Source organism: Bos indicus, chromosome 1, assembly GCF_029378745.1.
Source record: "Bos indicus isolate NIAB-ARS_2022 breed Sahiwal x Tharparkar chromosome 1, NIAB-ARS_B.indTharparkar_mat_pri_1.0, whole genome shotgun sequence".
Classification (NCBI taxonomy): domain Eukaryota; kingdom Metazoa; phylum Chordata; class Mammalia; order Artiodactyla; family Bovidae; genus Bos; species Bos indicus.
In genome coordinates, this window is record NC_091760.1 from 11,393,171 (window position 1) to 11,419,110 (window position 25,940).

Below are 25,940 nucleotides of genomic sequence, written 5' to 3' on the forward strand. Positions count from 1 at the left end.
AGAGACAAGATTCTCATCTTGAGCAGCTAAAGCTTTGGCCTTGTAGCTACAAACAGTAAGAGGGAGTAGTTTCCTGGGTTTCACTGAACAACAATAAGTGGATGACTCTTCCCCTGCACCATTAAATGGGCTAAAAAATTGAACACTTCTGCTATTTTTAATGTAGACTAATCAGACAAAACCAACTGTGAGATGAAGGAAGCTCTTTGCAAGGCTGTATTGAAAAACAATTGTTCCAGATTTAGTTAGGTTAAACTCCCCACTAAAAATAAATCTAATTACAACAGTCAATGATATAATTAAAACAAAAGTTGCTATTAGATTCTAGAGCCCTAACCTTTATACAACACAATTTTACTTTATGGAAACAAAAAGTGCTCTAAGAATTATAATGATAAATGTTTTGTTTTTAATGCTTGTCCACTGGCAGTTGGAAAACTCTGCATTTGGGCCAGATCCTGACTGCTTGCTGTTTATCAAGTCACTCAGTTCAATTGCTCAGTTGTGTCCAACTCTTTGCAACGCCAAGGAGTGCAGCACACCAGGCTTCCCTGTCCATCACCAACTCCTAGAGCTTGCTCAAACTCATGTCCATCAAGTCAGTGATGCCATTCAACCATCTCATCCTCTGTCGTCTCTTCTCCTGCCCTCAATCTTTCCCAGCATCAGGGTCTTTTCCAGTGAGTCAGTTCTTCGCATCATATGGCCAAAGTATTGCAGCTTCAGCTTCAACATCAGTCCTTCCAATGAATATTCAGGACTGATTTCTTTTAGGATTGACTGGTTTGATTTCCTTGCAGTCCAAGGGACTCTCAAGAGTCTTCTCCAACACCACAGTGCAAAAGTATAAATTCTTTGGCACTCTCCCTTCTTTATGGTCCAACTCTCACATCCATACATATGATGTATGTATACATGTGATGTATGATGTATGTATGGAAAAACCATAGCTTCAACTAGACAGACCTTTGTCAGCAAAGTAATATCTCTTGCTTTTTAATATGCTATCTAGGTTTATCATAGCTTTTCTTCCAAGGAGCAAGTGTCTTTTAATTTCAGGCCTGCAGTCACCATCTGCAGTGATTTTGGCGCCCAAGAAAGTAAAATCTGTCACTGTTTCCATTGTTTCCCCATCTATTTGCCATGAAATGATGGGACCGGATGCCAAGGTCTTTGTTTTTTGAGTGTTAAGTTTTAAGCCAGCTTTTTCACTTTCCCTTTCATCAAGGGGCTCTTTAGTCCTGTTCGCTTTCTGCCTTAAGAGTGGTGTCATTCTTTTCCATTAGCATATCTGAGGTTATTGATATTGCTACCCTCAATAGCTTACTGTTTATGAAATAACACAAATGAGACCATTTTTAAGAATTATTGTTCATGCTCCAATGGCATGAAAAATGGCACAGCTGAGGACAGTCCAGGCAGTTGTAGCAGGGACCTTATGGCCTTGTATGGTTTGATCTATCTACTTCTTGGCCCTTTACAGAAAATGTTGGAAGGGTGAGAATTCTGGTGAGAATCACTGAATGTCACAGACCAGTGACGTGTCCAGGCATATATTCGGCTCTACGTGAGTACTTAATCCAGTTGTCAGTCCGGTGAATCCTAGGGACTTGCTAAGGTCACAAAGAGCTGGACTCAAGCAACTTAGCACACACTGGGCAAAAAGAGTGGACTCCTTTAAAAGCTGCTTGAAAAGTGAAAGTATTAGTTGCTCAGTCATGTCTGACTCTTTGGGATCCCATTGGCTGTAGCTCCTCTGTCCATGGAATTTTCCAGGCAAGAATACTGGAGTGGGTTGCCATTCCCTTCTCCAGGGGATCTTCCTCACCCAGGGACTGAACTGAGATCTCCAGCACTGCAGGCAGATTCTTTACCATCTGAGTCACCAGGTCTGTTGTCCAAAAGCAGCTTAACCATGTTCAAAGTTGTCAATGGTAGTAAGAGATCTAGATTTGCCTAGAACTGGGAACGCCCTAGCCATATTGTTTTTTCAATGATTTGAATAATCAAAATAAGTTCTAGATGATTATGTTATTAACACAATCTAATTGCTCTCCTATTACACGGATCATTGGAATTTTCACTTTGTAACACTAGCTGGAGATCTTCCTGATCCATCAGTTGAGAATCCAGATGATCAGACCCATTTTTTCATTTCATTTCTCCTGTGTTTTCTATGTATCAAGTGTGGCACAGGGTGCCAGGAACCACAGGGAGCTCAAGCTGTTTCATCTCATTTTACTGGTTAGACAATCGCTCCTCCCCTCCATATCCCTGACTTTGCCATAAGAAGGACTGGCAAAGCACTGGCCATAACAGCAAGGGACTTGGCTGAATGCAGAATTTCACTGCTTGGTTTTTAGAGACAGATGTGAAGTCACCATCACACAGTGACAGGTATCAACAGGGTTATGTGCATCGGCTCCAGTGGCAAGTTCTGATGTCAAGGTCACTGATCCCCTTCAAAGGAGTCTCAGGGGAAGGAAATGGCAACAACCAGCTCTGGGGGTGAAATAAGACACTTGGGTTTGTGTTTGACTCTCAAAATGATGTTTAATGAAGAAGTCAAGGACACATACCAGGTGAGTGAGCTCTGGTAGTAGGTATTTTTCTTCATGTTGCTTGTGGTTCTCAGAAATGAAAGTAAACACAGAGTGAAATCCTTGGGTATGAGACCCATTCTGCCACCGTTCTGTGACTAGATCAGTGATAAACGAGCAGCAGAATAAAGATTAGACAAGAGGAAAAGGAGGATTCTGGCAGGAATGAGACCAGAGGCTCCTTCTGTGTCTGTCAGAGTATTTTTCTGAACCCTCCAAATCACACTCTCACAGAGGGTGCATGTAGCTGATATTTTCATACTCTGTGGATTCATTTCACAACCAGAATGATACATTTTAGTAACTTTTGCTAGAAGTTAGGATATTTAACATTTCACAAGCCCCAGAATATTACAAAGTATTTTGATTCCTTTACCTCTGTCAAGACACAAGAAGCCAGATTTGTATTTTAGGTGCTGACAGAACTATTTGTATAAAAATTTCAAGTGATTTAGCAGTCATACAGATTATAATGCAATACCAGTTTCATATCCTCATGTACCTCTTTGCAAATGTAAGACAAAGCTGTTTTATAATCGTTTAATAACTTGTGCAACAACTGTGGTTTTGGTGTATCGCCAAGGTAGGAGTCTTTTAAATTATAAAGGATTTTGTGTGCTTGAAATCCTAGGAAAAGAAAGAAAGAATCAAGTTTAAATATGATGTATTAACTCATATATTAAGAAATACAGAAATCTTACGAGTATAAAGATATACCCATTATGAGAATCTTGCAGGTACAAACCAAATATATTTAATCCAATCTATTTTATGGGCAGTTAAATAAATATTAGGAGACAAATCTCTGAAACTCTACCTAAAGAGTAAAGAAATAGGGATGGGAATCTGAGCAGGAGAAATCTTGTTTGCTAGGAGGATGCTACTGGCACACTCCTACACATTCTACAATGCACAGGACAGCCCCCCACAACAAAGAATTATGTGAAATTACAAAAATTAATTAGACAAGCCTTAGAAGAAACTGTTGTTTTTTATATAAATTCTTGTCTAGGAATTAGAAGAACATGTCGGTAGTGCCAAGTTTGAGAAACCCTGCTCTAGGGCAGAACTCAAACTGGAGACTAGTCCTCAGCTAACGAAGGCAACAGAGACGAAGACCAAGAAAAAGAGTGAGGCCTCTGTTCTTCCAACTCAGCCACCAAGTATCTCTTCCTGTTTCGTGGGATGAGATTATTTTATTCCACACTCGAGGAGTATTTTTCTACAAATTATAGGAGCAAATATGGAGTTCCATGTTGGTTGTCTTCTATGGAACAACAGGCCTCGGTATTGTAAACCACAAAATAAAGTGACTTCCACGATAGATTCTGGAGTAGACAATTTTTAAAATCTCTGGTAGAAAAAACTCTGTGGGTTAGTATGTAGGTCTCAAAGGTTAGTGTCTATCCGAGTCACTGAAGTGTTTAAAAAACTGATGTCCATGCCTCACCCCAAGCTCTACTGAAAGGAAACCTAAGCGAATTCCTGCAGAATGTACTAAGGAATTTAGGGAAGCAGCGCTCCACTTGTCAAGGAATTCAACTTCAAAAACATGGGAAACCTTTCTCCTCCCACTGTATTCCTGAAAGCTAGTCCAGAAGGCTGAACAGCCATCCAAAGAGCTATAAAATCTGAGCAATGATCATATTGACTCCTTCTCTGGAGTGCTTACTAATCAAAAGTACTGTTGCTACTGCTAAGTCACTTCAGTCATGTCCGACTCTGTGCGACCCCATAGACGGCAGCCCACCAGGCTCCCCCGTCCCTGGGATTCTCCAGGCAAGAACACTGGAGTGGGTTGCCATTTCCTTCTCCAATGCATGAAACTGAAAAGTGAAAGTGAAGTCACTCAGTCGTGTCTGACCCTCAGTGACCCCATGGACTGCAGCCCTCCAGGCTCCTCCGTCCATGGGATTTTCCAGGCAAGAGTACTGGAGTGGGTTGCCATTACACAAGAGTCCAAACGTCCAAATTACGTTCCCTTAACCATCTGAGTTCGATAATTCTTGCATCTTTTCAAGGATTTCTGAAATGTTCCTTTCTGCAAAAGCAGAGGATGTTCCATACCCCTTAAATTTCCAAGAGCTTTGAGTAACTACAGCAGAGTACGGACCCACAGGTCTTCTGGGAAGCCATATGCTTGGTCAAGCTGACAAGGATAAAGGTACATGGGTCCCAGCTTGGCCATTGTCATCCTGTGACAAGCGTGTCCTAATTTCCTCATCTTTAAAATGGAGCTGACAATGCCAGATCTAATAATGCTAAGAAGGCTGACTAACAATAGAAAACACCAGGACAGAAAATAATGGGATGGGAGAGCCCCACTGCTCTACAAATGCAGCCATCCCGGGCCGGGGATGTGAGCTAACATTTATTTAGTTCCTTCTAAAGACCAACGGTAGACATGGATACAAGGTATATTAAATGCAGAAATCCATCAATTCCATACAATTAATTCATTTCCCTGCTGGACTCCCTAAATACATTTGTTCTATAAATATGCCTTAAAAATACTCACATTTTCACTCATGGTAGTGGCTTTGGATGCAGAACTACTCTTCCTGTTTGTGGAATATAAAAAAGAACATTTACTACATTATTGCTTCCAATTCTAAAATACATATCCTCTTTCAGTTAATATTACCTCCATATATTTTTCTCAACAGGAAGAATATGTATCTTAGCCAGGTATAAAAAGCCCAGAACTCCTAACTGAATTTCTTATATTTATAGATGATATTCACAGAGAAAAGCATGCAACAATATATCAGTATGTGTGAAGCCCTGTGAATCTACTTGTAGCCTCAGGCTAGATACTAACAAAGTTTTCAGAATATGCAAACCAGAGACTTACTAACTTTTAACTCACCAACTCATCAAGATATAACATTTTGAAAGCTTGATCATTACAACCTCAAATTTCATTTTTTCCATGGGAAAAAAGTTTTACACAGTGACTATTATTTCAGTTATCTGTTACGGGATGCATTATATTCCCACCAAATACTCATAGGTTCAAGTCCCAATTCCCCCCAGTACCTCAGAATGTGACTGTACTTGGAGACACAGTCTTTAATAATGTAATTACATTAACTAAACTAATTAGAGTGGGCTCTAATCCAATATGTCTGATATCTCTATAAGAAGAGGAAATTTAGACATAAACACGGATGGAGGGAAGACCATGTGAAGACAGGGAGAGCACCATCTTTAAGTCAAGGAAAGAGGTCTGGGCTTCTAGATCCCAGAACTATGAGAAAATAAATTTCTATTGTTTAAGCCACCAGTCTATGGCACTTTTAAGGCAGCTCTAGCAAGCTAATGAAACATCCAATTCATTATCCAATACATTTTGAGGGAGATGGGTTTGACAAATAGACATGTCTAGGAATAAAGATATCTTCTCCCAAATTACTGTCTGGGTTAATAGACACACACTGTGATTGGATGAAAGATAATAACCTCCCTCACCACAGTGTGGTCAGCCTTTCTCCATATATAAGACGATGCCTCTCCTCCGTTCATAACCCTCCCTACAATTACTTTCCATCTTAATAAAAGCAGGAATCTTCACAATTGCCTGGGGTTTGTGACTATATCATCCGGCTACTCTGCTTTCTCAAGGTCACCCCTGAACTAACTATTGCTAACTCAGACCTCACCCTGGACTTGTCCTGGGATGTTATGGGGCTCAGAGACTAGCATTGAGGAGTAAGTCTAGGAACAGAAAATCAGTGGCATTTGAAGCCATGGTGGCTGAGGAGAGAAGAAGGCCCATACGCTCCAGGTTGGGTCTGCCATTTCCATGCATACAAGGAGGACAGTGACAAACCAACCGGTTGCATGTAAACTGGAGACTGTGGTGACCTCATACAGATCTCACACACCAGTGGCTCTTAAATTTCTAACTCTAGTTAAGAAGAGTGAAAGTCCTAATCGCTCAGTTGTGTCTGATTCTTTGCCACCCCATGGACTCCAGGCTCCTCTGTCCATGGAATTCTCCACATAATACTGGAGTGGGTTTCTGCTCTCTTCTTGAGGGGATCTGACTCAGGGATCAAACCTGGGTGTTCTGTATTGCAGGCAGATTCTTTATCATCTGAGCCACCAGGGAAGCCCGGTTAACTCCAGTTAAGAAGCTTCCTTAACCCCAGATTCATGTGCTCAGTTACTCACTAATTATCTCTACTTGGAAGTGTAATAAACATCTCAAATATTAAAATTGCAAAGCACTCCTGAGGTGTCCACCTACCCTCAACCCCACTCTCCAACATGCTCCTCCCAAAACCTTTCACACTTTAGTAAACCTTTCACACTTCATCCTTTCCAGAGGCTTGAAGCCATGTCTGATTTCTTTCTTCTTCTCACAGCCCACATCCAATCAGCAAATTGTTCAAAACAGATTCAGAATACCAACACCGACTGACTACAGCCTTGTCTAACTAATGAACCTATGAGCCATGCCATGTAGGGCCACCCAAGACGGACAGGTCATGGTGGAGAGTTCTGACAAAACGTGGTCCACTGGAGAAGGGAATGGGAAACCACTTCAGTATTCTTGCCTTAAAAACCCCATGAACAGTATGAAAAGGCAAAATGATAGGAAACTGAAAGATGAACTCTCCAGGTCAGTAGGTGCCCAATATGCTACAGGAGAACAGGGGAGAAATAACTCCAGAAAGAATGAAGAGACGGAGCCAAAGCAAAAACAATACCCAGTTGTAGATGTGAATGGTGATAGAAGTAAAGTTTGATGCTATAACAAACAATATTGCATAGGAACCTGGAATGTTAGGTCCGTGAATCAAGGTTCATTGGAAGTGGTCAAACAGATGACAAGAGTGAACATTGACATTTTAGGAATCAGCGAACTAAAATGGACTGGAATGGGTGGATTTAACTCAGATGACCATTATATCTACTACTGTGGGCAGGAATCCCTTAGAAAAAATGGAGTAGCCATCATAGTCAACAAAAGAGTAGGAAATGCAGTACTTGAATGTAATCCCAAAAACGACAGAATGATCACTGCTCGTTTCCAAGGCAAACCATTCAATATCACAGTAATCCAAGTCTACGCCCCAACTAGTAAAGCTGAATAAGCTGAAGTTGAATGGTTCTATGAAGACCTATAAGACCTTCTAGAACTAACACCCAAAAAAGATGTCCTTTTCATTATAGGGGACTGGAATGCAAAAGTAGGAGGTCAAGAGATGCATGGAGTAACAGGCAAATTTGGCCTTGGAATACAAAATGAAGCAGGGCAAAGGCTAACAGTATTTTGCCAAGAGGATGCACTGGTCATAGCAAACACCCTCTTCCAACAACACAAGAGAAGACTCTACACATGGACATCACCAGATGATCAATACCGAAATCAGATTGATTATATTCTTTGCAGCCAAAGATGGAGAAGCTCTATACAGTCAGCAAAAACAAGACCGGGAGCTGACTGTGGCTCAGATTATGAACTCCTTACTGCTAAATTCAGACTTAAATTGAAGAAAGTAGAGAAAACCACTAGACCATTCAGGTATGATCTAAATCAAATCCCTTATGATTATACAGTGGAAATGAGAAATATATTTAAGGCACTAGAGCTAATAGACAGAGTGCCTGCAGAAATATGGACGTAGGTTTGTGACATTGTACAGGAAGCAGTGATCAAGACCATCCCCAAGAAAAAGAAATGCAAAAAAGGCAAAATGATTGTCTGAGAAGGCCTTACAAATAGCTGAGAAAAGAAGAGAAGCGAAAAGCAAAGGAGAAAAGGAAAGATATACTCATTTGAATGCAGAGTTCCAAAGAATAGCAAGGAGAGATAAGAAAGCCTTCCTCAGTGATCAATGCAAAGAAGGAGAGGAAAACAACAGAATGGGAAAGACTAGAGATCTCTTCAAGAAAAATAGAGATACCAAGGGAAAATTTCATGCAAAGATGGGCACAATAAAGGACAGAAATGGTATGAACCTAACAGAAGCAGGAGATATTAAGAAGCGGTGGCAACAATACACAGAAGAACTATACAAAAAAGGTTTTCATGACCCAGATAACCACGATGGTGTGATCACCCACCTAGGGCCTGGAATGAGACATCCTGGAATGAGAAGTCAAGTGGGCCTTAGGAAGCTTCACTGCAAACAAAGCCAGTGGAGGTGATGGAATTCCAGTTGAGCTATTTCAAATCCTAAGAGATGATGCTGTGAAAGTGCTGCATTCAATATGTCAGCAAATTAGGAAAACTCAGCAGTGGCCACAGGACTGGAAAAGGTCAGTTTTCATTCCAGTCCCAAAGAAAGGCAATGCCAAAGAATGTTCAAACTATCGCACAATTGAACTCATCTCACATGCTGGTAAAGTAATGCTCAAAATTCTCCAAGCCAGGCTTCAACAGTACGTGAACTGTGAACTTCCTGTTGTTCAAGCTGGATTTAGAAAAGGCAGAGGAACCAGAGATCAAATTGCCGAATCCGCTGGATCATGGAAAAAGCAATAGAGTTCCAGAAAAACATCTATTTTTGCTTTATTGACTATGCCAAAGCCTTTGACTGTGGATCACAACAAACTGTGGAAAATTCTGAAAGAGATGGGAATACCAGACCACCTGACCTGCCCCCTGAGAAATCTGTATACAAGACAAGAAGCAACAGTTAGAACTGGACATGGAACAACAGCCTGGTTCCAAATTGGGAAAGGAGTATGTCAAAACTGTATATTGTCATCCTGTTTATTTAACTTATATTCAGAGTGAAGTGAAAGTGAAGTCGCTCAGTTGTGTCCAACTCTTTGCGACCCCATGGACTATAGCCCACCAGGCTCCTCCGTCCATGGGATTCTCCAGGCAAGAATACCGGAGAGGGTTGCCATTTCCTTCTCCAGAATGTATATTCAGAGTACATCATGTGAAATGCTGGTCTGGATGAAGCACAAGCTATAATCAAGACTGCCGGGAGAATTATCACTAACCTCAGATGTGCAGATGACACCACTCTTATGACAGAAAGTAAAGAAGAACTAAACAGCCTCTTGATGAAAGTGAAAGAGGAGAGTGAAAAAGCTGGCTTAAGACTCAACATTCAGAAAATGAAGACCATGACATCTGGTCCCATCACTTCATGGCAAATAGATGGGGAAACAGTGGAAACAGTGGCTGACTTTATTTTGGGGGGTCCCCAAATCACTGCAGATGGTAACTGCAGCCATGAAATTAAAAGATGCTTGCTGCTTGGAAGAAAAGCCAGGACCAACCTCATAGCATATTAAAAAGCAGAGACATTACTTTGCCAACAAAGGTCTGTACAGTCAAAGCTATGGTTTTTTCCAGAAGTCATGTATGGATGTGAGAGCTGTACCATAAAGCTGAGCACCAAAGAATTGATGATTTTGAACTATGGTATTGGAGAAGACTCTTGAGAGTCCCTTGGACTGCAAGGAGATACAAACAGTCCATCCTAAAGGAAATCAGTCTTGAATATTCATTGGAAGAACTAATGCTGAAGCTGAAACTCCAATACTTTGGCCACCTGATGGGAAGAACTGACTCATTGGGAAAGACCCTGATGCTGGGAAAGATTGAAGGCAGGAGAAGGGGATGACAGAGGATGAGATGGTTGGATGGCATCACCAACTTGATGGACATGAGTTTGAGTAAGCTCTTGGAGTTGGTGATGGACAGGGAAGCCTGGCGCACTGCAATCCATGGCGTCGCAAAGAGTCAGACATTACTGAGTTACCGAACTGACTGACCATCACTTCTTGACCTTGTCGATGCCATCATTTTGGGAGTGTCCTTAATCTGCTCTTGTCTAGATTATTTAGTAATTAACTAACTGGCCTCTCTGCTTCCTCCACGCTTTGTCACCTTTACAGTTTATTCTCAACAGAGCAGCTAGTGTGAGTTTTAAGAATTAAGTATGAAGATGCTACCTCTCTGCTCAAGGTTCTCCAGTGATGTCCCATCTTACTCAGAGCCAAAGCCAAACTTCTGCCGGGAAGAGCTGGCGTGTAATCTGTAATCTGCCCCCACTACACTAATGTGCTCACGCATGCTTCCTCGAGTTGTTCTCACTCTGTTCCAACCACACTGATCCCCTTATTGTTCCTCAGGTACGCCAGGCATGCCCAGCCTTTCCCCTTGATCTCTCCTTTCTGCTTGAACACGCGTCTGTCTCATGGTTATCTGCCTGGCTCCCTCCCTCCTTCAGACCTTTCTCAGATGTCCCCTCATCAGCGAGGCCCTCCCTAACCACCTATTTACAAGGACAATCTCCACTCCTCCCCTCCGCATTCTCTGTTCTCTTGCCTGCTTTATTTTTCTCCATTATACTTATCACAGTCTGACATACTGCTGAGCTCATATACTTATTTACTTTCCGCCTTCCTCTACTAGAATGTAAGCTCCATGGGACAGAGGGGTTTTTTGGTCTAGTTTTTTCACTGCTGTGTTACCAGTCCCTAGGACAAGACTGGACACATAATTGGTATCCAATTAAATGTAAAATTGACTACTAGAGAAAATTTTACTTGAACATTTTAAATTTAGAGAAACATAGAGAAAAAAGGTTTTTCACGTAGTACTGTGCAAATGCCTAAGAAGTCAAATTAGTGACTCTATTTCTTCTCTGGTGGCTCAGACAGTAAAGAATCCGCCTGCAGCGTGGGAGGCCTGGGTTTGATTCCTGGGTTGGGAAGATCACCTGAAGAAGGGAATGGCAACCCACTCCAGTATTATTGCCTGGAGAATCCCAGGGACAGAGAAACCTGGCAGGCTACAGTCCATGCAGTTGCAGAGAGTCAGACACGACTGAGTGACTAAGCACAGTGCATTTCTCTTCTAGATAATTAAACATCATTGACAAGTAGGCATGAGGTGGGATGTGTTTCTTGATGAATCCAAGTCACTGCCCAAAGAATTAAACCCTCACAAATAACCCAACTTCCCACTTTTGACTTTAAACAGATGATTAACAAAAAAGCAGTTGATATGGGGGAAAGTATGCATTAAGAAAGTATACTTACTGGAAAGATGTTTCTTCTACAAAAGAATAAGTAAATATCATTAATATAAGAATTAATAGGGTATGATACAGATTCATATAAAAATGAGTTTGGAATTAATTACTTGTTTTCAATTTTGACTCTCACTTGCTGACATTTATACCTTCTAAATGGAGGGTTGGCAAACTTTCTGTAAAGGCCACAAGGTAAATATTTTAGGCTCTGTGGGTAAAGAGGTAAAACCAAGGATATTAAGTAGGTACTAATATAACAAAAGAGAAACAAATTTCCAAAAATTTGTATCAATGAACTAAGAAATCATAATAAAACGGAATCACTTTGCTGTACACCTGAAACTAATGTAATATTGTCAATCGACTGTACTCCAATATAAGATGAAAAGTAAAAAAAAAAAAGCACATGCATTTTTTTTTGCCAAGCACTTACAGATTTTTTTCAAGTAACTTTCAATAAACCCACTGAAATAAAAAAATAATAATCAAAATCTAGTAATACAGGTCTGCTAATTAGAAGCATGGAATTCTTTTGGGGGGATATTTTTCTTAATTGGTGTTCAACAGTAGTGCCCTGTTATCAGATAGATTGCAAACTTTATTTGCAAAAAGTATTCTTAGCTTGTGGTCCATAGAAAAATCAAGTGGCAGACCAGATCTGGTCCATGAGTCACAGTTTGCCAACCCCTTCTGATATGCAAGTTCAAGAAAACAACTCTCCTAGAGAGGTTTTCTGCTAGATGAACATGAGAGTAACATTCCTAGCTATTGAATTAATAATATTCATATAAAATCTTCAAGTAATTCATTATTTTAAGAAAAACTGTTTACTAAATTTTTAATAAAAACACTCGGACAGACATTTTTTGCAGGTAGAGATAAGAGATGACAAGAATTTTAAAGAGCAATCTAATCTGTCTGTACTTCCATGGACGACCAGCAGGGGGACTCAGCCGGATTACATTACACTGGACTGGATTGAAACACAGTACAAAAGAACAGCTATTTATTAACTCACAGAGCAGTTATTTTTAATAACAGGCAATATCCTTGAAACCACACTCATGAAAACATTTTACAATACATATTTATAGTATCATTAGAAACTCCCTTTAAATTTATTTTGGTATAAAAAAAAGTTTAAACTTAATTTCCAAAAGTAGTGTTCACCACAAAATGGCTAGGAGTAAAGAAATGCATTAAGAGAATAAAGCACTTAAAAATCTCATCCATTTACCTCAAACTTACTGTATGACCAAATAGGAGCTCCAAGAGACCTAAATCCGAAGAAATCAAAACCTCAGAAGCAACTATAATACTATAGCTTTCTAGTTTTTACTGAACAATTCTCTTCTAAATACATTTGTACTAACTGTGACATTTAACATTCCATTGTTCTACACTGATAAAACATTTCACAGATTTATTCCAGTGAAATGTTTATCATAAAACTAGAAATTAATTTACATCTTAAGAAGCACAATTCCTAACTTAAAAGGATCTTAAATACATGTACATGTGCTATAAATACCCACCCACGTTGCATCTCTGGGTATTGCTGCACTATGCCACTCCAGGGTGCCTCACGTATTCTGTGGTGTTTCCTGAAATGTTGCGGTGAGACAGCTCTGTCTTTTCCTCCCTATGTTTGCCACAATGCTTCATGACTCACCTGAGTGTCATCTTGAACATTTCCTACTGCAGGAAAGTTAACCAAAAATATTCTCCAGAGTTTGTTAGAGCCTCTTAGGAGAAACAGTGTCTTGGAAGAAAACTCAATATCCGCAGAAGTTTTCTAGCAAAGTGAAATTTACTTACTTGAAAAGTAGCCTTTCCTCTGAGCATAGCACACGCCAAGCCCACAGACAGAAATCACCAAGGCCACAATGACTACAGCTGCTATGATGCCACTTATGTTGAGATCATCTGGAATGCAAAAGAATCCATTCATGAACTCGTGTCACAAAGATGGACAGATGTAGTCATTCAGTTGCAAAAGCTCAAAAAGCTCCCCTTTGTAGACACACCATAAACAACAGATGGTTTCATGCTCTTTAAGTCTGGTCAACTAACTCACTTACAGGACACGGTTCAAAATTGGCTGGAAATATTAACAGAGCTAAGTTTTATAAGAATCTGTTATATTTGAAAAAGTTCTATGATCCAGAAATAAAATACAAATATATGGCATTCTCTGGCATGCATTTGGAGACACAATAATCCATATGATTAAATATCAGGTTACAAGTGAACTTTAAAGTTCAGTGAGTTCAAGTATTCTCAATACTACCCACCTTATGCCTCACTACATAGAAAATGTAGTAACACGTATGAAAATAGTGTGTTCTTTCTTTTCAAAAAAAAAGCTGCGATAAAAGGAAGGTATCATTATTCGGGCCGAAAGGAAAGCAGCCACGTGCTCAGTGTGAAGTAGGATCTTGTGGAGCTGTACAGTGAAGCAGCCTGGGAGTAACCAGCAAACCTACGATTCACTTTCTTCTACACTTTACAAAGCACTGATTCAGAATAGTCAACAGATCTGGTTTTGGTGACAAGTTCTTGGTGAGAATTCAAGAAGAAAATTGGAAATGAGACTTCATGAATTATGAATTTCCATAGGTGTGAATTCCAAACCAAGACTGTGAAACATCTAGGATCAAGGGATGAACCTTAAACAAAGTAATTCTAACTTTTGAGTCAGCTTATACCAGAAAGTGTAGGTAATGTGGAAATCATGTTCAAATTAAAGTGATGCTTCTAGGACTGCAAGGAGAGCCAACCAGTCCATCCTAAAGGAAATCAGTCCTGAATATTCATCAGAAAGATGATGCTGAAGCTGAAACTCCAAATTGTGGCTACCTGATGCGAAGAACTGACTCGCTGGAAAAGATCCTGATGCTGGGAAAGATTGAAGGCAGGAGGAGAAGGGGATGACAGAGGATGAGATGGTTGGACCAACTCGATGGACATGAGTTTGAGTAAGTTCTGGGAGTTGGTGATGGACAGGGAAGCCTGGCATGCTGCAGTCCATGGGGTCGCAAAGAGAACCGAACTGAACTGAACTGGGAAAACATAAAATTCTAAATTTTATGTATTTATTTACTGCATGCTAGGAAAAAACCAACTAGTATGTCAAAACTATGACTTCATAGATAGTATTTCTTAAGATGAGGCTAAATTGATATTAAATATGAGCATTAAAAGAAAAAGGATGAATTTTTCTAATAACTCTAAAGCAGCATTGAGAGGGATATTTTCTGATAATTTAAGCAAATGCTCACGTCTAACTATAAACATTTAGCTTGTGAGTCAGTTAGGTGGATAGTATGTATACCTGAATTTCAAAAAGAGCTGGAATTCAAACTTGTGGAAATTAGAGTATAGTACTGAATAGCTTTACTTTAGGATATCCTGAAGTCTAATAAGAATGTTTTCTTTAAAAAAAAAATGATGCTAAGAGTTAACCGTACACAAACAGTATGACTTACTGCCTACACATCTGCATACCTCAAAAAGCACTGAATAAATGAACTTCTGACCCCACAAAGCTGAAGACAACTTCCTGAATCAGGGGGAGCCCTCAGTACTCTGCTTTAGGGTGCAGCCCTCCGGAGTGACCTTTAACCCTCTGGGTGCTATCTCCAGTTCATCCCTATTACACAACCATTTTCAAACAAATGACTTTCATACAAGAAAGAATTAAAATATTTTATTACAAGTAAGACTGATAAAAACTATCAGGGTCATTCTGAAATTCATGCAATCTGAAAAGATTCTTGAATCCGAATTTTATTGGACTCTAAGAAACTTATTTTATGTAATTTATATGAATTATGTTTTACAGCAAACTAGATCCATAACTATATTCAACATGTCTTGGGAGTTCCCGGCTGGCCTAGTGGTTAGGATTTGCGCTTTCATTGCTGTGTCCCAGGTTCAGTCTCTGGTTGGGGAACTGAGATCCTGTAAGCCACAAAACACAGTCAAAAGACCCCAAAAAATAACAAAAAAGAGTCTTTTTAGCCTGCAATAAGTATAAACATAGTATTTAGGGGGACTGAAAAAATTAACAATTAAAATAGCCAATACTTAACAGAGCTCATAATTCACCAATGCCATCCTAACACTTTTGAATATTATTTTAATCTTCATACCAACCTTATGAGGACAGTATTTCACTATTTCCATTTTGGGGAGACTGAGGCACAGAGGTTAATTAACTTATTCAAGAGCATGCAGTTCATAAGTGGCAAAGCTGGAATTCAGATCCCTACTCCCAGTCCTTGACCCTGAGCACTTAACAACACTCTTGAGCTTTTGTTTGAAAGCGGATTGCTCAGCTGAGCATATTATTTCAATAATTATTCCAAAATCTGTAAAATACAATGATAAATATCCTTGGCTTGTTTGGAAGGTGGATTAAAACAGCATCTTTGCTTTTTTGTAACATTATGTCAAGCTGATTTTAAACATTCCCTCTGGTTTATCCTTCACATGACATAGCCTTTACCTATCTCTCGCTCCCTCCACTCTTAAATAACTGTGCATTCTAACTGCAAACTCTTTGTTCGTCCCAATATTTCATGCTTACCTACTTGCATTCGTTTCCCAGGACACCTGCGATGTCCAACAGAATTACGGGCTTCGCAGGAATATTCTCCACTGTCCATTTTTGAAACAGTATTAAATTGCTATTCGTGGAAGAAAAAAATATATCTTTAAGCAATAACTCTATCAGTAGACTCCTAAAAGAACCTCATGTAATATATGTGCCTAGAAACAGTGAGAGTTTTGACCTCTTTGAGGCCTTTTCCTCTCTCTTCTCTACCCACTGTCCACATCCCTCTTCTTTCTGCATCTTTCAGCATGGTGGGATAGAAAGCTTTCTCTTGTGCATTCTCACTTTATGGAATCGTCAGTCCCAAGGACCAGGCTCCTTTAAAGATAGTCACCATGAACTCAAAGCCAAGGTTTATGTGTAAATAATAAGTTAGACTGAAACCAAAAATGATCTTCCAGCACATGATAACTGGGGATTCAAAGGAAGCCGCTGTCATCCATATGCTGGAGGCTGTTTTGCTCATTTCTCAGAAAATAACACATCTTGGCTCTACCCTGGTGCACCCCTTTGACATCACAGATATTTCAAGGGTTGGGGCTGAGGAAAGCGAATCTATATCATTTCAGACTCGCCTTGGGGCTTTTCATCACCTGCTTTGAGAAGAAATAAATTTGCCAAGTAAATATAGCCAAGTGTGAAAGCAGATTTTCTGCCCAGTTTCTCAGTGTAAAATCACTCGGACCTGCTGACTTAAGGCTGCTGACTCAGAAAGGGCCAGGGCGTCCTTCCTTATTGAGCAATCACACCCACTGACATGCTGATCCTTCAGTCACTTTACCGATATGCTTTATTAGTCACCAGAAGATCTAGGTTTTAAATGTTACTGTACACTTGCAGATTGAAGGGAGGAAAAGAAACATTATACTCTCTTAAAATTCATTAAAATTTTTATTACCATGCCTTCAAAACTTTCTCACAATGATTGTGGCAGTGATCCTGCACTGCTAAAAATGCAGCATTTTTAAACTGACACATTACTTTGAATGAAAAAAAAAGTTTCAGATTTAATGATCTTCTTTTACTCCCACCTCGACCCTAAAAAGTCAGAGATGAGACAGTAAAATACCTTTATTTGTAAATGTCATTAACTTGAAAGAGCTTTTTTTAAAAATAGGTTTCCATCAATATTCCTTAGAAAAGCTTTTTGATCCATCAATCTGGACTAAAGCTAAAGTATTAGATATTCAAGTCACAGAGTTTTTGATGAGCTAGTCATGGCAGAGTTTAACGACAGACATCCTAGCACATGCTGGCAACAGACACTGTTCTCACATGGCTGGCACCGAGGTCAGGACATCCCCAAGTTTGATTTTTTTAAAAAGTTTTTATTATAGTACAGGTGATTTACAATGTTGTGCTAGTCTCTAGTGTTCAATTATACATACATATAAATCTCTACCCTTTTTCAGAATCTTTTCCCTTATAGTTGATTACAAGATGTTGAATCCAGTTCCCTGTGCTATACATTAGGACCTTGTTGTTTATCTATTTGATGTATAGTAGCTTTGTATCTGCTGATCCCAAACTCCTAATTTATCCTTCCCTTTCCCCTTAGGTAACCATAAGGTCCCTTTCTATCTCTGTGAGTCTGTTTCTGTTATAAGTTCATTTGTATCGTGTTTTAGATTCCACATATAAATGATGTCATACAATATTTGTCTTTATTTCACTTAGTATGATAATCTCTAGGTCCATCCATGTTGTTGCAAATGGCATTATTTCACACACACGTATATGTACACACATCACATGTACTTTATCCATTCATCTGTTGATGGACATTTTGGTTGCTTCTACATTTTGATTACTGTAAACAGTGCTTTATAAACACTGAGGTGCATGTATCTTTTCAAATTAGCTTTCTCGGGAAAACTATATGCCCCATGACACTGCTGGGTCATATGGTAGCTCTATTTTTAGTTTGTTAAGGAATCTCCATACTGTTTTCCATAGTGAATGAACCAGTTTACATTTCCGCCAATGGTGTAGGAGAATTCCCTTTCCCAAGAGAGTTTTCATGCATTTAGTGTAAATGCATATAGTATAAATATGAGACTGCACGTGGTACCTTTCCAGGCCTGATCCATCATCATGACCATCTCAGTCATGCCTCAGGCCCTTGGTGCCAAGCTCCGTGTGCCCAGCTCCCCAGTCCTCTGTTTTGTCTTCTAGTCCCCTATGGCGGTGTTTCCCATCACTTCTCTGTGTGAGTGGCTCCATCCTTCCTGCTCCCCTTGCCTCTCTCTACTTAACAAGCAATGGTATCAGCCCTCTACTCACATTATTTTAGTTCTAATAATTTCTTTTTCCCAAATGCAAGACAGTCATTAGGCCAATGTTTAAAATGACCTTACCAGAGTTCCAGATTTTGGATTCATTGTGTATGAGCTGTTGGTGATTTGGGAGCCAAGTTTTGGATTCTCTGACAAAGGAACACCATTCTTAAACCATGTATATTCAGGAGCTGGGTTGCCTTCTTTGTCCTGACATCGCAGCTCTACCACAGTTCCACGCAGAGCAGAATTGGGCACTTCACATGATGGAACTGCCGGAGCCACTGAAGGTTGGACATCAAATGGCATTGGTTATTTACAAGCTGAAGAAGTATATTAACAGCCCAGTAAAGATGGACTTATTGGACATCTGTGATAGAGACTGGCTATTATTCAAGAGACCCACTTCCTTTCTTCACTAGCACACAGCCAGGCCACACTTGCCAGACCCCTTGCAGCCAGATGGGGTCACATGCATGAGTTCTAGCCAATGGAATACATGCTATTCCCAGCCTTGACCTAGAAAAACTTCCTGTATGATTCTCCATTCCTTCCTTCTAAAATGGAGCAGGACCCTATGGTCCTTGCCCCTGCCCCCATCCCCGCCCCCCATGTCCTTTGCCTGCCTTTTTTTTTGTAATTGAAGGAGAATTGCTCTACAATATTGGTTTGATTTTTGCCATGCATCAACACTGGGGCTTCCCTGGTGGCGCTAGTGGTGAAGAACTTGTCTGCCAATGCAGCAGAAGTTAGAGACACTGGTTCGATCCCTGAGTTGGGAAGATCCCCTGGAGGAGGACAAGGCAATCCACTCCAGTATTCTTGCCTGGAGAATCCCCTGGACAGAGGAGCTTGGTGGGCTACAGTCCATAGGGTTACAAAGAATTGGACATGACTGAAGTGACTTAGCACGCATGCATACATCAACATGAAATAGCCATAGGTATATATATGTCCCCTCCCTCTAGGTTGTTACAGAGCCCCAGTTTGAGTTACCTGAATCATACACTCTGCCTGCCTTTTGTCTGTGGAAAAAATTTAGTCAAAGAGTAAGTTTAACCAGAGAAGTGAGAAAATGGAGAAACAAAGGAAAACAGTCAAAAGAGACCAAATAACAACAATTTAGTCATTAAGCATAGTCGAGGACCTTCATTCCTTCTGAAGGGCTATAGATAATATTCTGAGCCATAGCCTGTCTTATTGATACTGAAATCCCAGATGGAGAAGCTAACTCATGATGCCCAGACTGTAGCTGCCACAATTCTGAGAATTGGCCTCAAAGAAATGGAAACAAACTACCCTGGAACTGAAGATTGTACCTAAAACTATCAAGATGGTGTGGATCAGACTACCAATGACCAATCTCAAGATGACTGTTAGAGCTGACTGTGCTGTTTCTGCATGTAACACCCTCCTCTGTATATAAAAGCTCTTACCCCTTGATTGCTGGGGGGTGAGGGCAGTTGGGGTCTGGACAGGGCTGCCCCCTGCCCCTGTCCCCAGCATTGCCAATACCCAAAATAAAGCACACTTTTCTTTCCACCAGGGCTTCCCTTGTGACTCAGCTGGTAAAGAATCCACCTGCAATGTGGGAGACCTGGGTTCAATCCCTGGGTTGGGAAGATGCCCTGGAGAAGGGAAAGGCTACCCATTCCAGTATTCTGGCCTGGAGAAATCCATAGACTGTATAGTCCATGGGGTCACAAAGAGTCAGACAAGACTGAACGACTTTCACTTCACGTCACTTCCTTTCCAGCAACCTGGCCTCTTGAATGGCTTTTGAGGGGCAAGCAGTGGGACCTGGGTTTGGTAATACTCCTACCCCTCCCACTACCAGCTAGGTGTCATGACCCATGGTGACCTCAGAAAGCTATGTATTGAAGATGTTAGTCTTGCATTAGCTTGGATCTCTATTGATTTGGAATCTCCCTGCAATGTGGGAGACCTGGGTTCCATCCCTGACTTTGGGAAGATCCCCTGGAGAAGGGAATGGCAACCCACACCAACCCAACCCACATTCTTGCTTGAAGAATTCCATGGACAGAGGAGCTTGACAGGATATAGTCCATGGAGACGCAAAGACTATTATTATCTATTATTTATCTATTATCTATCTATCTATATTACCTATTATCTGTCTATTATCTATTACAACTATTATCTCTGTCCCCAACCGTTTAGACTTGACTTACATGAGGGAAGAAACTTCTATCATGTAAGCCACTCACTGAGAGTTCAAGGTTTACCTGTTACAATAGGAAGCACAACATTAGCTACTACAACAATTATTCTTTTTTAGATAAACAATCTCTACTTTCCCTCTCACCAATGGTTTTAATGTATTATTATCAACTATATTCAAAGTCAAAGCTGAGAATATTTTCAGGACCAGTATTCAAACAAAAATCCTTTTCAGGCCAAGAAAGAAAATACCTGTGTTAGTGTTATTCTAGGGTTCTATCCTATTCCTGGATTTACGGAAAGTCTGGTTTAAAGTCAAGTCAAATTTGTAAAGTAAACCAGACGTTTCTTAAATCCAGGAAAACCCAGAGCTGTCTGTGTAGGCAGAATTCAACACGGTCCCCCAAGTTCCCAGGCCCTGGTGTTTATACACTTTCTCTCAGTTATTCAACCAAACACAAATGTAGGTCCTACTCTGAAGGGGTCTTAGAGTTGTAATTAAGGTTTCAAATCTGTCTTTAAGGGAAGGGAGATTGCATAGATGGTTCTGCCCTAAGCACATGACCTCTTGATTTTTTAAATTAGTTTTTATTGGGGCACAGTTGCTTTATAATGTTGTGTCAGTTTCTACTGTTCAGCAAAGTGAGTCAGCTATCAGTTCAGTTCAGTCGCTCAGTCATGCCCGACTCTTTGCGACCCCATGGACTGCAGCACCCCATGCTTCCCTGCCCTTCACTACCTCAGAGAGTTGCTCAAACTCATGTCCATTGAGTGACTGATGCCATCCAACCATCTCATCCTCTGTAGCCTCCTTCTCCTCCTGCCCTCAATTTGCCAAACATCAGGCTCTTTTCCAATGGGTCAGTTCTTAAATCAGCTATGTATATATACATATATCCCCTATTTTTCAGATTTCCTTCCCTTTAGGTCATCACAGAGCACTGAGCAGAGTTCCCTGAGCTACGCAGTAGGTTCTCATTCATTATTTTCAATTTCTTTCTTTTTCACTTGTGCTTTGCAGCATGTGGGATATTAGTTCCCCAATCAGGGATGGAACCGTTGCTCCCTGTGGTGAAGTGCAGCGTCTTAACCACTAGACCACCAGGGACCAGTCCCACATGATCTCTTTGAAAAAGCAGTTTTCTCTGGTTAGTCCCAGAAGGGAAATCAGACATTCAAACACAAGAAGGAGTCCATGCTTTTGTTAGGTTGTAGATGGACAGGCCAAGGAACATGGCGGCTGTAGAACTGAGTGTGGCCCCAGCTGACAGCCGGCATGGAATGGGGACTTCAGTTCTACAACTATGTGTTCACCAACCAGGTGGTTTAGTGACTCTGCAGTGTCCGACTCTTTGTGACCCCACACTGTAGCCTGTCAGGCTCCTCTGTCCATGGGATTTTCCATACAAGAATACTGGAGTGGGTTGCCATTTCCTTCACCAGGGGATCTTCCCCACCCAGGGATTGAACCTGGGTCTCCTGCATTGCGGCGGATTCTTTACCAACTGAACTACCAGGGAAGCCCAATCATAAGGAAGTGAAATCTGCCAATGAGCATGAACGAGGTTGGCAGCAGAGTTTTATTCAGAACCTCCAGTCAAGAATTGAGCCCAGCTGACTCCTTGATTTCAGCCTTGTGATAGATACCCTGGGTAGACAACCCAGCCATGGTGCTAGGCTTCTGATCTACAGAACCTTGAGCTAATAAACAGGTGGGTTTTAAAAAATGTTTGTATTTACTTATTTGGCTGAGCTGAGTCTTAGTTGTAGCATGTGGGATCTTTAATCTTCATTACGGCATACAAACTCTTAATTGCGGCATGTGGCACCTAGTACCCTGACTAGGGCCCCCTGCATTGGGAGCGTGGAGTCTTAGTGACTGGAATACCAGGGAAGTCCCAGGTGGGTGGTATTTTAAACTGCTAAGTTTGTAATCATTTATTATGTAGCAACAGAAGACTAATACACCAGCTGAATCTCCTGCAAGATTTTCTGAATTAAATTTCTTCTGTAACAGTACATCATTAGTATTTTAGAAACAGCCTACATATAATAGAAAAAGGAAGAGAAGTTACTTTATTCTCTTTGCTTGACAGTTTATAGTGACATCTAAGAGAAGAATGGATCAGTTCCTCCACCGGTGATCATCATGGGCAGTTACTGTCTATCAGTGCATCTTAGAGTAACTAATTGTACTGGCTTTGCATTTAACCTTATCAGGATCCAAATATTGGTCCAGACACTAGTTGTGCAGCCCTGGAAAATCACTTAACATCTATATATTCATCCATAAAAAACAGGTTGTCCGTGGTAAAATTACACACTTGAAAGAGCCTAACACATACTAGCTGCACAATAAATGCTAATTTCTTTTCTTACCAGAATAACTTCTATACTTCCCCAGCCTATAGTTTCTAAAAAGTCTATTTTATTGAAGTATACTTGATTTACAATGTTGTGTTAATTTCTGCTGTGCAGCAAAGTGATTCAGATACATATACATATAATCACTGTTTTTCATATTCTTTTCCAATATGGTTTATCACAGAAGACTGAATATAGCTCCCTGAGCTATAGAGTAGGACCTTGTTCATTAGATATATGATAGTTTGCATTTGCTAACTCCAATACATTTTTGTTTTATTGGTTTTCTATCATCTCACTTGAGACTATTTATAAGAGAATCACTACATATGCTGAAAGTGACTAAAAAATAAACTCTTGAGGAAAATGCTTCTATGTACAGTGTAGGATCCCCTGGAGAGGGAAATGGCAAACTGCTCCAGTGTTCTTGCCTGAAAAATCCCATGGACAGAGGAGCCGGGTGGGCTACAGTCCATGGGGTGGCAAAGAGTCAGACACGACTGATCACGCATGCACACAGTGTAGGATCATTAAGATTTACCCCAGTCTTAACTGGAAAGAGACTTTGTCACAATGAAGTAGTAATAGTAAAATGTCAGCAGCCAGTGAGGTGAAGAGGCTGCTACCGGGAAGGTGGTGCTGGAAGCCCACCTTTATAACTTTACTCCCTGGAGCCCTGAGTTGCCTCACTGCTCTGGAGCTGGGTGAGGGGATGAGAGCGGGAACAGTAACCACACACACACAAGCACATCACCTAATACTTCTAGAGTGACCGTATCCTCTTCCAGGTTTTGACCTTGTTCCGATGGGGCACTAACTTCACAACGATATTTCCCGGCATCATTTCTTGTAACATTTTTGATCCGTATGCTGAAATCTATCATCTCAGCTCGATCCTTAAAATCACCTTTTAGAAAAAGAAGACAATGATGTTAATAATGAGGCAATAACTTTCTATACACTACCTTCTTCTAATCACTTTGTTCAGTAATCACTGCATTTATTTTCCTATTAATAAACTCAATTTAAAACCTTAAAAATTGTTTATGAGTGCTGCTATTTCTAATTTCTTTTCTTTTTTTTTTTTTTTAGAATCTTATACTGTTACAAAAGAACACTCAGTTCTAACCACTGGATTATTTTGAACTAAATCCCAGCATCATTGCATTGTATCTATCATTATCAACACTTTAAAAGCTCACTACATATAAAACAAGAAGATCAGGGAGTATAAAGAAATGTGCAACAAAAAGTTTTATACAGAAAACACTGGATAAAGGTGGTCATATTTACCTTCCCCTAAGTGCCAACCAGGAGTTGGTGACGGACAGGGAGGCCTGGCATGCTGCAATTCATGGGGTCGCAAAGAGTCGGACATGACTGAGCGACTGATCTGATCTGAAGTGCCAACCCCCTAAGCTTCTCAGTGATGACCTAGCTTTCTGGATCACCCGGAAATAGGGTAAAGTTATTACTAAAATTGAGCAGCGACCCTCCATCCTAACCCCACACCATCTTTTCTTCCATTCTGTCAAGAATTTAATCTACCAGACTAGCAAAAACAACTGTTATCTTACATCCTCTAGGAGTGAGATGAAAAATGAGCAGTCCAGAGCCTCCATGGAGTTCACCCACTTCTATTCTGTCCTCTGTTTTTGCTGTTCTGTTTTGGGTCTTGGTTTCTCCTGGTTTCACATCACACTTGGAGAAAGCAATGGCAGCCCACTCCAGTACTCTTGCCTGGAAAATCCCATGGACAGAGGAGCCTGGTAGGCTACAGTCCATGGGGTCCCAAAGAGTCAGACACGACTGAGTGACTTCACTTTCACTCTGCTGGTTTCACATCACACTTACAGAAACACATTCTCAGTCACTAGCCACGTCCTGTTCTCGTTGGTGAATCAAAGGGTCTGGGGTATGTGGCGCTCTCTTTCTCTCACCTCATTGAGTCTCCAACTTCTTACCTTGAAGAGCCTGTTGATAGTAGACAAAGGAAACACCGCGCCCCAATTTCTTCCACTCCAATCTGGAGGAAACGGTCTTCTTTGGGTATTTACAGGCTAAAATAGCCTCTAGAAACAACAACAAAAAATATTTGTTTTCTAACTGTTCCTCTGAGATTATATTTTACTTAATAGATTTTAAACAGCCTTATTATTTTATCCACTCATTAATTCATTTATTCATAAATTTCCTCATCAGGTACCAAGCTGGCTTAATTTAAAGATGAAGGGAAAGCTCTGAAATTCTTTAGCAAAATAATTTTGTGTCACTACGCTACTTTTGCTAGTTCTTGAGCCTCAGTTCCCATCTGTAAAATAAGACAGTACCTCATAGAGTTGTTGAGTCTTCATATACAAATGGGCTTCCCTGGTGGCTCACACAGTAAAGAATCCTCCTGCAATGCAGGAGGCCTGGGTTAGATCCCTGAGTTTCAGAAGATTCCCCAGAGAAGGGAAAGGCTACCCACTCCAGTATTCCTGCCTAGACAATTCCATGGACAGAGGAGTCTCACGGGCTACAGTTCACCGGGTCGCAAAGAGTCAGACAACTGAGCAACATGTTTTCACTAATACAATAACAGATGCAAAGCACACAGGCCTGGACGTAGTAAGTCCTTTACAGAAAGGGCTATGATTAATTAACTCTTTCTCTCCCATCTTGGTCTTCAAAGAGTTTAGAGCCCAGGAGAAGAGGCAAATAAGATGATGGAGTTCCGGTGATGAGTGCCAGGATAGAGGTCAGTAGTAGATGCTTCACACCTACTGCCTGAGAAAGGCACATATGGCCCAGCCCAGGTCACGGTATGGAGCTTCAGATGGCCCCTCAGCACGCTACCTTCTCACCCAGCACCCTTTGATAGTCTTCTCTGTGAGTACACGAATACCAA

General features: G+C 40.7%; 1 protein-coding gene across 1 annotated transcript in view; it reads right to left on the bottom strand.

Annotated features, from left to right (window-relative positions):
- Window positions 1-198: 198 nt before the first annotated feature.
- Window positions 199-25,940, bottom strand: part of JAM2 (junctional adhesion molecule 2) — an 85,224-nt gene continuing 59,482 nt past the window's right edge. The window contains exons 3-10 of the mRNA XM_019960883.2: window positions 25,015-25,122; window positions 23,805-23,957; window positions 18,587-18,789; window positions 16,203-16,302; window positions 13,430-13,537; window positions 11,619-11,634; window positions 5,119-5,161; window positions 199-3,227 (exon numbers count right to left, since the gene is read on the bottom strand). Of these exons, the coding sequence (XP_019816442.1) occupies window positions 3,195-3,227; window positions 5,119-5,161; window positions 11,619-11,634; window positions 13,430-13,537; window positions 16,203-16,302; window positions 18,587-18,789; window positions 23,805-23,957; window positions 25,015-25,122 (764 nt within the window). The 3' untranslated portion in view covers window positions 199-3,194. The remainder of the gene's footprint in view (window positions 3,228-5,118; window positions 5,162-11,618; window positions 11,635-13,429; window positions 13,538-16,202; window positions 16,303-18,586; window positions 18,790-23,804; window positions 23,958-25,014; window positions 25,123-25,940) is intronic.